The sequence below is a fragment of the Chinchilla lanigera genome, unplaced genomic scaffold (genome assembly GCF_000276665.1).
Source record: "Chinchilla lanigera isolate Chin_1 unplaced genomic scaffold, ChiLan1.0 scaffold00024, whole genome shotgun sequence".
In the NCBI taxonomy this organism is placed as follows: Eukaryota; Metazoa; Chordata; class Mammalia; order Rodentia; family Chinchillidae; genus Chinchilla; species Chinchilla lanigera.
The window spans coordinates 22,191,729-22,207,059 of record NW_004955425.1 but is presented as its reverse complement, the minus strand read 5'-3'; the positions used below and the strand labels follow the sequence as shown (position 1 = coordinate 22,207,059).

The window sequence follows — 15,331 nt, the reverse complement described above, 5'->3', positions numbered from 1 at the left end:
ATACCCACGAAAAATTACAAAACGGTGAAAACTGGCGATGGTGTTGGAAACTGAAGAGGAGACAGATGCCAAGGTCCTCAGGGGATTCTGCCAGTGCCAGCACTAAAGAGATTAACAACATATTCTTGGATTCTACCGCAGGAATCAAAACCTGATCCCAAGGAAAGCAGAAAAAGATGGATTCATTTTGTCTACCTCTACCCACACAACCCGGCCGCTATACCAAACAAAGGGTGGGCATGATCTCCCGAGTCCTCACAGATACCTCGCGCCTCCCACCCAAGCCATCTCTTCCTCTCCTTGGCCACCTGGTCGCAGACTGTAGCCTCAGGGGAGGATCCTACAGGGCACCTGGCCTCCGACAATGCACAAGAAGGCCCCTCACGCAAAGTCCCCCAGACCCCCCTCACAGCCACCATGCACCAAGCACAGGGTAGAAGCTCTTTTTCAAAAAGGTGGGTGGAGAATCCAAAATAAGACATCATTTATTGAACATTTCAACTTAAAAAGCACAGACAGTCACTTAATACCCTGTGTCACTGATACAAGTGCTTCACTTACAGTTCCTAGTGCTGTTCCAGTGGTGCAGGCCTCCCAGCACTCAGGAGGGAGGCTGAGGCAGGAGGATTACAATGATTTCAGGCCAGCCTAGACTACATAATGAGTTCAAGTTCAGCCTGAACTAAATAGCGAGATCTTGTCTCAAAATACGAAGAACATAAAAAAGCCACTCTGTGATGCTGACACAGAGGATCAGTTAAAAAAAAAAAAAGTAGAGTAAGAACCTAAGAACGAGCTGGGGATTTAGCTCAGCAGCAAAGCGCCTGCCTGGCAAGCACAAGGTCGTGAGTTCGGTTCCCGGTACCGGAGAAAAACCAAAAAAAAAAAAAAAAAAGAACCCAAGAACATGTGAACATCTGTATTTGCAGAATAATGGTGGCATCCTGATTTAAATCTATTCCTGCAATCCTCCAAAAACTATATTCAAGCTATGACACAAACCAGAGACGGGGCACATGTGAGCGCTAGAAGCAGATGTGGGAGCACCCTGAGACCTGGACTCAAGGCTGGCACCAGCCCGGATGCTGACTGCAGGAGGGCGGGACAGACGCACACTTCGGGTGGCAAACGCTGCCTGGGGCTGATGCCTTGCGGCCAGGGGGCACTGAAAGTGGCTTGGAAGCCTCAGGATGCAGAGGTGGCAGTTCTGAGCGAGGAGAGAGACAGGAACAGGACAGGCTTCTTTCCTTTTCCAGGAGGGATGGAAAGTAGGAAGTGGCTGAACAGCAGGGTTTCCCTAGAACAGCAGAGTAACATAAAAATCACGGGATGCAGAGCACAAAGAAAGGGCAGGACTTATTAAAGAAAACTGCACATTCTTGTAGCAATACAAGGTATTTTGGAACTAAGAAATCAACTCTCCAAACCCTACCCTCCCAGGAATAAAAAGAAACAAACATGAACAACAACAAAAAGAATCCAGCATCTATACAGACTTACCACAGAGGTTTTAAAAAGCAGCAAACGAGAATGCAAAGCTTCTGGCAAACGAAAACTACTTTCCTACTATGGAAAAATGTCACAAAGGAGAGAAAAACGGTTACACAATATTTCAACATGAATTAAATATAGTTCAATCAGCAACTTCCAGTATTTAAAAGCACCATGAATTAGAACTTTAAAAGCCCAAATACTAAGCTAAGGGAAGAAACTGGAAAAAAAGACAAAATCTCAGAAAATGAAGGGACATTATTTACATAACAAAGTATGTGAAGGTTTATCAAGAATAGAAATGAAAAGCAAGAAGATAATTCAAAATAGGAGAAAGCAAAGAGGCAAAAAACATCAGAAAGTGAGCAAAACAAAAGCTACATACAGAAAACTCAAGAGTGCCCACAGCTGGGGATGTGAGGATGGACACGGAAACAATGGAACACGACATTGAGAACTATATTTCAAAAAATGTGAAATAAAGGCAAACTGAATGTTCAAACTCAAAGAATCCACTTTGTGACTGGAAAAACTGCACTGGCACCGCAAGCTTTGGGACAGTCAGCAAAAGTGTTAGACTTTAAATAATAGCGAAAGTACTAATAAAAATCTCCTGGGCCTCCAGATAAAAAGACCCCTGGATTTGCAAAAGAATAAAATCAGGCTGACATTTGGCTTAATAGCAACATAGATAACAAAGAAAGACTGAGATAATATTTTTAAGACATTCAAGCAAGAAAGTATGAGACAAATTTTTTAAATCAGTTGAGCTGTTTTTAAATTATCAAGGTTGTAAGAAATGTTTTAACAGACATGAAGAATTCAAAGAATCTTGAAAACTGTATTCAAGGATAAATTCCTTTAGCTAAGAGATAGTTGTGAACACTTTGGGAATGGAAAGGTACTTTGCACTGAATATATCATTATGGATCTAAAACTAAAACAAAAATGTGGATAAGGAGAGAATGGCATTATGTAGTATTCTATTTCAGAAAGCTGAATCCTAGACCAAATTTAGGAATGCCTGAAAGTGAGAAATAAGCGAGGAAATACTGGTGAAGAAATCACAGGCACAAAAGTGCACATGGTGGTGTACACCTGTAATCCTAGCACTAAGGAGGCTGAGGCAGAAGGAACTCTGTGAGTTCAAGGATCTCTGGGCTATACAGCAAGAACTTGTCTCAACCCCCTAACCCCACCACCACCAAAAGAAGAAAAGTGTCTCTGGGCACTTTCAATTTTCGCTAAGAGAGGGAAACAGACAAACCAGATTTTCTTACCCTCTTGCCTAAACCAACTCAAAGAAAAACAGACAGAATACATGAAACAACAGCTTTCAAAGCTCCACATATCAGGCAGTGGAGGATGACCCTGGAAAAGATAAAAGATGGGAAACAAAGGAGGTGAGTCCTGAGCTTGCTCCAACTTACTGGGGAGAGGAAGGGCAAGAGAGGGGGCCCAGTGCCTTCCCGCAGCTGAGATAGAGCTGACAGCCCAGAAAGACCAAGGCAGCTGGAGATGAAGGACCAACGCTAGGGAAGAGAGGGCTGCACACGGGAATCCTGGAGGTCCACAGAGGATGCGCTTCACCCTGAGGACAGCCCCGTCAGACAGCACTGCAGAGAACAGCGCTCAGCTTCCGCACCAGCAGCGGGCAGTCCCTGTGCCCAACAGTCAGACCAGAAGCACTCAGAATTCACAGGCACTGGGTAGATTTCTAGACAGGGTTTTGACCCAGTGGTGGGGAATAATTAGCCTTAGAATGGGCACTGCTCTGGACCTGCCTAGTAAGTCACAAAAGCATTATTCAAACGAATGTAGTAACAATGGCATCTCGGAACAAAGCAAGAAGAGTTGTAAGAATACAAAAAGATCCAGTACCTAGCAAGGTAAATAAGCGATGCCTTGAATCAAAGATTAAAAGGCACGGAGACGAGAGCCACGGTCAGGAGCACAATCAGTCCTCACAACAACCACTGCACACGTCGGTGTGGGCAGGGCACTGAACAGCTATTACAGCTATTCTAACTGTACTCTAACTGTTCAGGAAGCTGCCCAGGGACACAGACGACACAGCAGACCCAGCTGGCTTGAAGAAGTGGAAGCTACAATGTACGAGATGTAAAATATACTAGATAGAATGAATGGATGATTAGATACTGCAAAAAAGTGAATAAACTTGAAAGCTTAGTGAGGGAACGTTCAAAATCAAATCCAAAGAAAAAATAATATTCCTTAAAGTGAAGAGCACATCAGTAAGCTGGGCAACAATATTAAGTGTCCAGGCAGTAAGCATGAATGTGTCATTTTTAAAAATCAATTTACAGGTCTACTCTCCTCCAATTCAGTTTATAAAAAGCTTTCCTTGCAACTTGGCAAAATAATTCTAGAGTTCATCAGGCAAAAATTAAAAAGCGGGACTTGTCAAGAAAATTTTATAAAGGAAATATAATGCAGGTATGGCTGATAAATTTCCACAGGATTGAAACACCTGCTAGAGATGACAAAAGGGAGTCAAGTCAGAGATTACAAGTGGGAGCAGATGGGTCCACAGAGTAAAGCAAATGAGAGCTTAACACATAATTAAAGTGGTGCTGTAGTCACTGAAAAGGGAGTATTATTCAACAATCCGTCAGGGTCACTTTGTTAATATTTGGAATAAAGAAAAAAGAGCAAAGGTTCTTAACCTCGGGCTTAGGGACAATCATGCTTCACTGGTTTCATGTTATCTGTGAAACTGGAATGAAAAGTGATTTTTTTTTAACTTTCTTATTGAACCTGAATTTATAGGGTAAAAGTCTCCATAATGTCATATTGTTGTAGGCAGTTAAATTAGATAGGAATATTACAGGCAGGCATACCGGGCTGGGCCCTTGAAGGAGCCAGCGTGGAAGACAAGATAACTTGCAACTGTGGGAGAGACAGGTGCTTCCACTGTGGGCCAGAACTCAAGACAAAAGAAGAAATAAATGCACCCACATACCTCCCTAGGGATGGACATCAGGGCTTGATACTCTAAATAGGTAGCGATCACCTTGAAAAGACCAGGAAGAGTCACTGACCCAATGGCCTATGGGAAAAGCCCCTGTTCTGTATTCATGCCTGCTTATTACTTGTCTCACTTCCCCATTTGATCCCTACTTAGTCAATTTTACCTGAGCAGTTATGCTTGTCATCTTATTGGCTGGCCATAGTTCTGTCCCACCTTGCAATTTCCCAGGTTCCCCACCTTGGACCCACATCACGTTGTGGTTTTGCTCTATAAAAGTCCCTAAAAAAGGCAAGTTCCTTGGCAATCCACTCAGGCCCCCTTCTGTCCCTCTCTCAGACAGAAGCTTTCTTTCCCTCAATAAATATATTCTGCTCTTCACCTCTGTTGTTCCTAAAATTCATTCTTCAATTTTAGAGAACACAAACTCATCCAGGTATCTAGCAGGTCAGGAGTTTCTTTCCCCTATATCAATATCAAGTTGTTGGCATATTTTATATTTTCAGTTAATATTCAGTTGTCACCACTATTGTGTTATGCCATCTGGAAGACTTTCCCATCAATGAGAAACACCATTCTGACCAGACCGTCAGAGGCTCTGCTTTTGTTTGGTATTAAGTTTACAGATAACATGAGCAAAAAGCAGCCTATGGAATACGAATCTTTTGGTTTTCATTTTTGGCAACTAAGCTTATGAAATGTCTTGAAACAACCTGAAAGTTCCATATCAAGTTGAAAAGTACACAAACTACACAGACTTGGAAAGTGCTTGGAGAAGCTGGAAATGACAAAGAAGAAAAACAGAAGCAGCTGAAAAGCTCTCATTGTAAATAATGTCACTCACCTCAGAAATGCTAATATTTCTCCTCAAAGTTTAATACGTTGAAGCAAGTTGAAGAGGAATTGATAATTATATAACCAGTTAATCTCTGATGCTCCTAGCACAACCAGCTATGCTTTTCCTCCATTACTGGTGTTACAGTTGTGTCTAGATGTCCCCCCAAAGTCTCAGACACTCATAGGTGGGGATTTTCAGAGGTGGCTGAATCTAGAGTGTGATGCAAGGATTAAAGTGGATGCTGGGATTAAGGGTGCCCCGCTCTGGGTGTGGGTGGCACTGGTCAAAGGTGGATAGCCTGAATGGACCATAAAAGGACAGAGAGAAGGTAGGTTGCTGCCTGCTGCTGCTACTTCACTGCTTTGCTGCCTTCTGCCAGTTGTGAGCTGTTCCTCCTCTGCCACGCCCCTCTGCTGCATCACCTGCCTTAGAGCCCACCAACCACGGACTGAACCCCTACAAACTGTGAGCTAAATAAACCTTTCCTCCTTTAACTGCAAGTGTTGGATATTTTGTCTCAGCAATAGAAAAAGTAACTAAGACAACTGGTATTCCTATTTCATGAACCCCTTTTGAAATTTTCGAAAACTACCATCACCTCAAAAATGGTATTTCCATTTCTGGAAAAAAGTTCTAATTTCTGGGCACAGATCAAGTGTCTCTGACTTTTGGCTGCTCGTTTGTTTGTGCCGCTTAGAGAGGACGCTCTGATGTGAGTGTGACTGGCTGGTTTCTCTATCAGCAGCTGTGTGCCCAAAAGAAGGCTTGCCTTCATGCTCTGCGAGCAGCAGCTCCTTCAGAGCCAGAGGCTGGACTCCTCTTCCATCAACAAACGAGAACTTTCATCAAAAAATAAGAGTGGGATGAGCGCAGTTCTTTACTTACTAAGTGGAAATCTGCCGTATTCCCATAGCACGAATCTTAAAATGTTTTATTAAACTTTGGATAGAAATTTTACCTTATTTTTTTTAAATAGAAAAGGAAAGCTAACTGTCATGATTTAGCAGTCTTATGTAAAACGTTTTTGGTCAGATCGAAAGCCCTGCAGTCAACCTCACACGGTGGCTCCAGGAGCCTGCTCTGGAGGAGAGCATTCCAAGGCCCAGGAGAGGTGTCCTGCGGGTGGGCAGGGTTGAGTTTCTCACCAGCTCCTCCCCAGACCAAAGCAAATGGCACCCCACTCTACAACTCACTTCTGACCAAGACAACCTTAAGGTTGAAATATGCATTTATAATCCAATTTGGTGATGTGAGTGAACATTAATGATGTGGACTTTGCCAAAGAGGATAACTCCAGTACACCGGGCATGGTGGAGCAGGCTTGTAATCCCAGCACTAGAGAGGCTGAGGTGAGTTCAAGGCCAGCCTGGACTGCATAGCAAAACCTTGTCTCAAAAAGACAAACAAATAAACAAATAACCTCAGTAAAATGAGGACAAAAGAAATTATTCAGAATGAATTTATTGCTTTTCCACTGAGCTCAGCTCTGGCATAGTCGCTGCTGTGTGCCCTCGTAAGCCAGGGTTGCTAATAGTTTTGTTACCAAAATGCCACAAGACTAAAAACTAACTACTGTTAGGCGTGCTACAAATGCTGTTGTATCAAAAACCGAAGTTTTTTTTAAACTTCTTTAAGTAAAACCTCAACAGTGATAACCTGAACTGATATTCAAGTTCTGATTTGCCTTGACATTTTTATTTCCTTTTTATTTGCTATTGGTCATTATTTTTTAAACAGCTACTCATGATTGGCTACTAATTTTTCATTAAAATGAGCAAGAGAGGCATAAGTTTATGAAGAATAGTTTTCAGTTTTCCACGTGTAATCACACAGAAATGTGTAACCTATTTCTAATATAAGTTCTAGCTAAGTTTTTGTACGTTTAGACTCTTTTTTCTATAAATTCACAATTTTCATCAGTCTCAAGAACGTCTACAATATTAAAAAAAACTAGAAAAAACCCATTCCTCTGACTTTGCAAGCAACTGTTAATAAAGGTATTAAATAGTTTTTTCTAAATTATACTATATATGGATTTCTGACCTAATGAGGCCAACAACCCTACCCCCGGTATTATTCAAGGTTCAGCTTGAATAAGGTTAAGAAATAGCTACTCAACAATTTACAATTTGTTGTTTGAAAAACAATCTCTAAAATTTGAGAAAGTCTCCAAGGAGAATCTAGAACTCTGAGTTGAGAAATGACTTCCAGAAAATTAGAACACTGATTGATCAGATTTTCCCTGAGCTTTCGTCATCTCACCTTCCTGGACATCACTCGCTGGAGAGAAGGTAAGAGACGCATGTTCTGAGAGGCTGAGCAGCCTGGCCAGATGTCTCTTCCATCCATCCCTAAACTCAGAGCACTTCAAGAGTTTCCATTTAAGCGTTCACAGCTGTCTTAGTTACTTTTCTCATTGCTGGGACAAAATACCCGACACCCACAAGTTAAGGGAAGAACGGTTTATTTAGCTCAGTTTGTAGAGGTTTCAGTCCCTGGTTGCCTGGCTCCAAAGCAGGGCAGCACAGCAGAGGGCATGGCAGAGGGGAAACAACTCAGGGCAGGGCAAGCAGAAAGTGGCAAGGAACCAGCCGGCCTTTCCCTTTTGTCCCATCCTGGCTGTTTGTGTGCTTACCTGTTTAATATTTTTCTCCCCTACTAGAATACATGCTTCTTGAGAGCCGGGCCCTTGCCTCTCTTATTCACCCCTCATTCTCAGCACTTAGGACAGGGACCAGCACATAGTAGGTGTCCCTTACTTGGTAACGAGCGGAGCTGAACCTATTCCCTGAGCCTGCACAGCTGCTCTGGGCTCCATTCTCCCAGCACACAGCAAGGTGGGTCCCTGGTCCTGGCGGGAAGCCAACACTGCACACGCCTGCTTCTCAGCAGTGCTCTCGGCTCTCAGCACCTTCCATATGGACTGAAGGCTGAGGACAATCTTACTCTCCAGGTAAAACACATACCTGCTACCCCAAATTTCAAACTTAAAGAATATATAATTACAGCATCTCTATAGGTATTTCATATCTCAAAAGAGATCATTTTTGTAAGAGGAACTGTAATTTCAACACAAAAGTTATCGTTCTCACCCCACCCTGTCAAGCTGCTCTTGGAGCTCCTATCTGAGAAGGCAATGCATGCAGTACCTGATGGTTTCCCACACGTCGAAGCCGTCCAGGGGCTTGGTGCCATGCGTGCGGCCCCCTGCCAGCCTCAGCAGCGTCGGCAGCCAGTCGGAAATGTGGATGAGCTCCCGGCTCCTCGCGCCCTTCCGCTTTAGCAAGGGGCTTGCGACAAAGCCCACGCCTCGGATGCCTCCTTCCCACAGGGTCCATTTTCTTCCTCGAAGGGGCCAGTTATTGCCTCCGGCCAGGGTCTGCCCTCCGTTGTCTGAAACACAATTGGGCCAAGGCTTCAGCTTGTGAACACTGTTGGAATCAAAGCAGAGCCAGTTATGTCAAGCCCTGACTGACAAGAACAATAAAGCTGAAGTTCCAAAGACGATCTCGTGCCTGAATGCCCGAGGGTGAGTACTACGGCAAAGGACTCTGCTGAAACCACAGCCTTCACGGGCCACCAGACCTCCACAGAGGCAGGGACACTTGGCCAACCAGGCATGGCTGTCACTCTTGTGACTGATCCTGTAAGCCAAGGATTATTGCTTCAAAATTACTTAAGGAATTCTTCTATTTTCCTTTAAAAACATGCCCTTGCCTCAACTCTTTGGAGATGATCAGTTTGCTGTGACACACGAGTTCCCACAGCAATGCTCTGCTGCTCCCACGTTCACTTAGTATCTTTTGAGAATTTGTGTGTTGTTTAGGTGGAAAAGGACAGGGCCAATCCTTACACACGTTTAAGGTCAGAGGGTTCCACATGCACTCTCACTAAACGGTGCTTGAAGAGTAACATGGGAACTTACCCTCTCCTGCGGAGGGCACCTGGGCAACTCTCCTTGAAGGAGGAGCAATCGTCTCCATTTTGGCGGAACCTGACCCTATTTCCATGTACTGATACGTACAGAGCTGGCTGGGACTGTTCCTTGTCCCTTCAGTTGGCTTTAAGCAGTGCACATCGGTCCAGCCCAGGTGCTGATGGTGGTCTCTGAAGAAGGCAGGCAGTGCTCCCTCTTCCTTGCACCCTTGTGTGAGCCAGGACAAGACAAGATAGAGAGCCATGTCCACGCTGTCTGCGTTCCCTAGGATCGAGCCTCAAGAAAAGAGGCCCTGACTGCCCAGGGCATAAAAGATCACACGTCAGAGCTAAAGTACCGACCCCAACACATTAGATACTCCCTCAAATTGTGTTATGCAGATGACTCCTTCTGCATATCCTTCTCTCTGCATATCACAGAGGTGGTTTCAGGCCTCCTACCTAGCCCGGCTCACAGTGCTCACCTAATTCCTGCCATTCTCACAGTCACTCATCCTCAAGCCACTCCCTTCTTCACAAATAAATAAAACCCAGTGTGTCTGAAATCTGCTTTGATTCCAACAGTGTTCACATGCTGATGCTTTGGGCCTGGGTCGAGGCCTTTGTTCTGGTTAGCCGTCACTGTGGCTGGACGTAGGACCCCTTGGCTCCCCATAACTACAAACATGTCTTAGTGTCTTTATTCTCCCCATGGGTTACACTAAAAGCAGTAGATTAAAATTAACTTACCAGAATTCCAGTAACTTTTCCATGGAATTACAAATATAAACTTCCTGGGCCACAACAAGGACTGGGAAGGGCTCTCTACACTCTCCCACTGGACTCAGCCCACCACTGCACAGACAGAACCAGGGTCCAGCACGGGACACTCATGACACAGGACCTCTGACTCTGCTACTGGTGGGGCCACTGAATGAGGAGTCCCTGCTAGGTGCCTGGGCCAAACTATGGCCTAGGGCTCACGCCCCCAAGCGTGACTCAGTACAGCACAGGGGAAGAAAACTCCAAGTGAGTTTCACTTCAGGACATACAGCTCCTGAGTCAGGACTGCAGACCTTTAATACTCTTCCTGAAAGACTTTCTGGCATTTAAACTGGTGACTGAATTAATCCAGCACTCCCTGGTGATCTGACCTCTTTCCTAAGTGTAAAAGGTAAAGACTTTTCCAAGGTTTATAAATATCTCTGTAAACTCAGATTTGTATGTAAATTCTTCCCTTCTTGGCAAGATGGCGAGAGAAAGCTCTGTGAAGAGCAGAGGCCAGGAAGGAAGGAGGTTTCTCTTTCAGGACCACAGAGCAGACAAAGACACTGGTGAAGCCGAGTAGGAGCTACGACACCAACTGCAGTCAGGCATCTCACTAGCCAGCGACGCTGCAGAGTTCATGTTAGGTCAGAACTGTGGAAAACAAGCTGTTGTTCTTGGACCCTCAGTGTGTACAATCACATCGGCTTCAAAAGCACCACACACTTAAGTGACTTTAGGGACACATTTTAAATAACTCTTACTTGTGTATATATTAAAAGTTTTTTAAAAACCACCACAGTTGTCCAAATGAGCCACATGAGGGCATCCAACAGATCTGCACCAGAGAATGTCATGCTGTAGTCCCCTCCAATCCCTGGGGCATGTGTTCTGAGACTCCAGAGAACACCTGAACCTTGACTAGTCTGAGCCTTCCATGTATACTGTGTTCGCTCCTATGCACTCACACCTATGGGAAAGCTAAATGTGTATGTAGGCACAGTAAGACATTAACAATACAACAGAGCAATTCCATTACGACCAGTTACATGGGCTGGCATAGCACTAGGTGCCCGTGGTCGCAGCTACTCTAGAGGCTAAGGAGGAAAAATACTTCAACCCAAGGAGCTCAAGGCCAGCCTGAACATACCAAGCAGCTCCCCAAGAAAAAAGGAAGAAAAAGGAATAAAAAAAGGTTACATAAATATGTCTTTCTCTCTAAATATCTTACTGTACTGTATGCTGGCCAAAGAGATGATTCACATCTTGGGCAGGACTGAGCAGGATGGCACAAGATACCATCACCCTATGCAACTGGAACCTTATGAACTATTTATTTTGGGAATTTTCCATTTAATGTTTTTGGACCGTGGTTGACTGCAGGTAACTGAAAGCACATAAAGTGAAACTGTGGCTGTGGAGAGACCTCTGCACCTGGGAGGAAGGGGAAGTGACCTGCTGAGCTCCATCTGCACTCCGGCCACCACTTGGACCACTCAGACCTCTCCCGGGGTCAGGATCTGACAGAGCCGGAACTGAGACCTGATGCTGGCCCCTCACTGCGTGGCCAGAACCTAGACGCCACTTCACCTTCCTTCTCTTGAATGTGGAGATAACAATCCCTAGCCCACGTATTACAGTAAGAATAAAGTGACACCATTTGCAATCAGTTTCGGCAGGGCACCTATGCGCTCCATCGGCAGAAGGGATGGTTGTTTCTAAAATTCACAGCAACTCAAGTAGTATAGTCTTATAACGGTCCTGTAGCGCAAGAAATGAGTTTGAAGAGTCCACACAGCTAAGTGGATTCCAGCCAAGTCTGTGGCCGCGACACCACGTCCCGGGTTGCTAGTGCGGAGTGGACTCACACATGGAGCCACACACGGTCCCTTCCCCTCGCACACCACAGCCATGGCCGGCCCCCGCCACGGGCACATTCTTCCCCCTTCCTATTTCAGGGTGAGGATAATTCCTTTTGTGGCTGGCAGGGAAGAAATTCGAGGCTTTGCTGCCAAGGAGGCTCTGATCAAGCCCCAAACACACAGCCCCTCGGTTCCTGTGCACCTCATGAAGGGACATGGCGAAGCGCTATTGCTGAATGAGATGAAAGTCATGCTTTGTTTGTGTGTTTTTTGAGATAGGGTCTCACCATGTAGTTCAGGCTGGCCTTGAACTCACGATGTAGCCCAGGCTGGCATTGTCTTTGCAGTGATCCTCCTGCTTCAGCCTCCTGGTGCTGGGATTACAGGTGTGTGCTGCCACATCCGGCTGGAGGTCATGCTTCTTCGGTGTGGGCTGGGTGGTGACCGAGCTCAGCACTTAGTCTCACTCGCTTCTGCAAGCCCACCTCCAGCGCCACCGAATGTTTCCTTCGCCACCTGGTCTACGAAGCACATGTCCCATCTCATATTCTGTACCCCTCAGAGTCTCCAGTGCCCACACAACACAGCAAAACTTAAAACAAGACACACTTTGCGAGATTCAAAACTTCAAGACACCACAAAGGCTGGGACAGTGGTGTTCCCTCCCTCTGCTGCCTGGATGCTGTACGTGACACCAGCTGTGAGCCGCGGAAGGCCCCTGCAGTCACTGTTCAGAACAGACACGCCTCCTTGCCACATTGCATAATGTCTCCTTCAGCTCCATATACTTCCCTGTGCTCAATACGAAGTACTGGATGAAAATAGGGAGGAGAAGATGAGGAAAGGGCAGCTGGTCAGGAGCAGCCCCTCAGTTCTGACTCAGAAGGGGAAATGCTCCAGGCTGGAAGCTTCTGGTCACTGCTGCTGTAGGCGCTGGAAGGTGACTCTCACAGCAAGGGCAGGGCTGCTTTGACCATCAGCTCTTGGTGATTTTTTGCCACTAGCAACGACAAGTGATTCTATCACTAGCTACCCAAGTGGCCTCCTCCATCACTTTTTGGAGTATTGAAGAGAAAGCACGACCAGGGACAAAGAAACTTCTCTGACTCCCCCAGCAGGTGCAGCTGTGGCTATGGGAAGGGGACAGCTCAGCCTTCCCCTCAGAGGCCAGCCTGGCACTCCTCAGCAAAGGGGCAGAATCCACCACATTTGGCCTTTCCTGGCCAAATACATGAGAAATAAGGTGCTGTGCTCAGCTCTAGGACATTCTGCTGGGTATTGCAAAGAATTCAAAACTAAACTCACCCAGAGTAACGGCAAAAATATAATAAGTTCAACTGGGCATGGTGGCACACACTTATCATCTGAGCTTCTCCGGAGGCTGAGGCATGAGGACTGCAAGTGCAAGGCTAGCCTAGGCAACTCAGTGAGACCTTGTCTCAAAATAAAATTCTTAAAAAGGGCTGGGGCTGTAGTTCAGTGGTAGAGTGCTTGCCTAGCATGTGCAAGGCCCTGGGTTTAATCCCCATTACCATAAAAATAACAGCCAAACAATACACTCACTTCAAATAAGGCAGAAAAGGGAATCTCCTACAGTCCTCATTTAAGTCTGACACAAATTCAAATTTAAAAAAGACAATGGAACCACCATGAATTCCAACGTTTTTTTTCACCCTTTTGATTTTCTATTAAGTAGAGATACATTTTTTTGTCATTAAGAATCTTGTTTCAAGAGAAATTTTAGTTTCACTTTCTGACTTATAAAAAAATACCTTCCAAATCAAAGTAAGATGATTCCAGCTAGTGGGAGAAACGATGAAGCCTTTTCTCAGGAATATAGTTTTTTCAGTTAATGGTTTGGCAGAGGGAGCAAACCTAATTATAAAACCTTTGCTGTCTAGAAATGTCAAAATAAAACAAATGTTGCCTTACACAGATAGTAAATCTCACTTTATTATTCATTATTGAGCAAAAACTAACTGTCAAAAAGTCATGGAAAAACACTGGCTAGCCAAAAATCTGAACAAAGCACATTAAGTTTATAACAATGAAGCCTGATCCCTATCCAGCTGATAAAATTTAAAATGAAAGCATGACAACAACATTCATTCCTAGGGCCACTCCCCCAAACAGTTCCCTGCTGGGCTTGGCTGTGGAAGGCGATCCTGAACCATCAGCACTGATTTCTGCCTCAGTGCTCCTGCTGCTCGAGCCCGAGGCTCCCCAAAGCCTCCTCCACCTCTGACACAGGCTCCTCAGCCGCAGGACAGGGCCTGGTCTCTGCACTGATGGATGGATGGGCCGGCAACATCACTTCCACAGCAGAGATGCTGCTCTGACCCACGGTGCACCTGCCTGCTGATGTTGTCTCTTCTGGTTTCAGTTGGTTAACTACTAAAATGAAAACTGGAGAATTAGTCTATGCCTAGGCATCTAAAGGAACAGGTAAACTCCATTCTCTCCTGCTAAAACATTCTGGAGGAAATATTTGTCCATCCAGACCCTCGACTTGCATAGTGACATTCTCCTCAGGTCTTCTCTTTCCTTGGGGCTCTACATTCGCTTACCTGAGACAGAACCGCATAGCCCACCGAATACACACTCGGCTCTGCCCTGGGCACTGGGCTCCCAATCCATCCTCTCTCCAGCTGCAGGCCGTAGGGCAGGTGCCCTCCACCTGCGCTCCTGCGCACGGCTCTCCTGCCCCATGCTGCCACCAGGGGGTGCTCTGTGAGCCCCAAACCAATCAGGCCACATCCACGTTTAAACACCTGATGGCTTTCCAACCACTAGAATCCTTCACATCTGGCTTCAACCTATTTTGGGGATCAACACTCATTGTCCTTCCCCTATAAAGAGTGCCCTGTGCTCAGTCATGTAGAACTGAACTCTGTGTGTTTAGAACATGTCGTGTCCTCTCATGCTAGTGTCACGCTCCCTTGCCTAAATCAATCGTATTTTTTTTTGGTTTTTCTCCGGTACCGGGAACCGAACTCACGACCTTGCGCTTGCCAGGAAGGCGCTTTTTGCCGCTGAGCTAAATTCCCAAAATGCCCTTTCCCTTTCTTCCTGCCTAACGCCACTTTAAGCCCTGGGTGGAATGTCACATCTTCTGTGAACCCGTTGCTTAATAGCCCACAGAACTCCGCCTGCACTTATCTGTCTGTTGCTAATGAGTTGTCTGTGGTTTTGTCTTCCTCATAACTCAGCTCCTCCAGGCAAGAATATGCCTCATTGTTTGTATGCAAAAGACCCAGAACAGGACCTGCCAAGAAGAAGGGCTCAATGATGGGGAAGACAAACAAGGAGAGAAAAAGCCGCTCACTGAAACAAAAGTTGAAGACATTCAACATTCCCTTTGGTTACCACACAGCTCTTTCTGGGTCTTCCACCATTTGAAGATCTTGACTTATAGGAGCTTAACATACAGATGCTGCTCAACCTGCGGAACACTGGCAAGGGGACTGCAGA

At 45.5% G+C, this 15,331-nt stretch overlaps 1 protein-coding gene across 1 annotated transcript in view; it reads right to left on the bottom strand.

Moving 5' to 3' along the window:
- Positions 1-15,331, bottom strand: part of Arsb (arylsulfatase B) — a gene marked incomplete at its 5' end in the record, with an annotated part of 160,715 nt that overhangs the window by 74,162 nt on the left and 71,222 nt on the right. Inside the window, 1 exon segment of the mRNA XM_013514875.1 lies at positions 8,468-8,711. Coding sequence (XP_013370329.1) covers positions 8,468-8,711 — 244 coding nt within the window.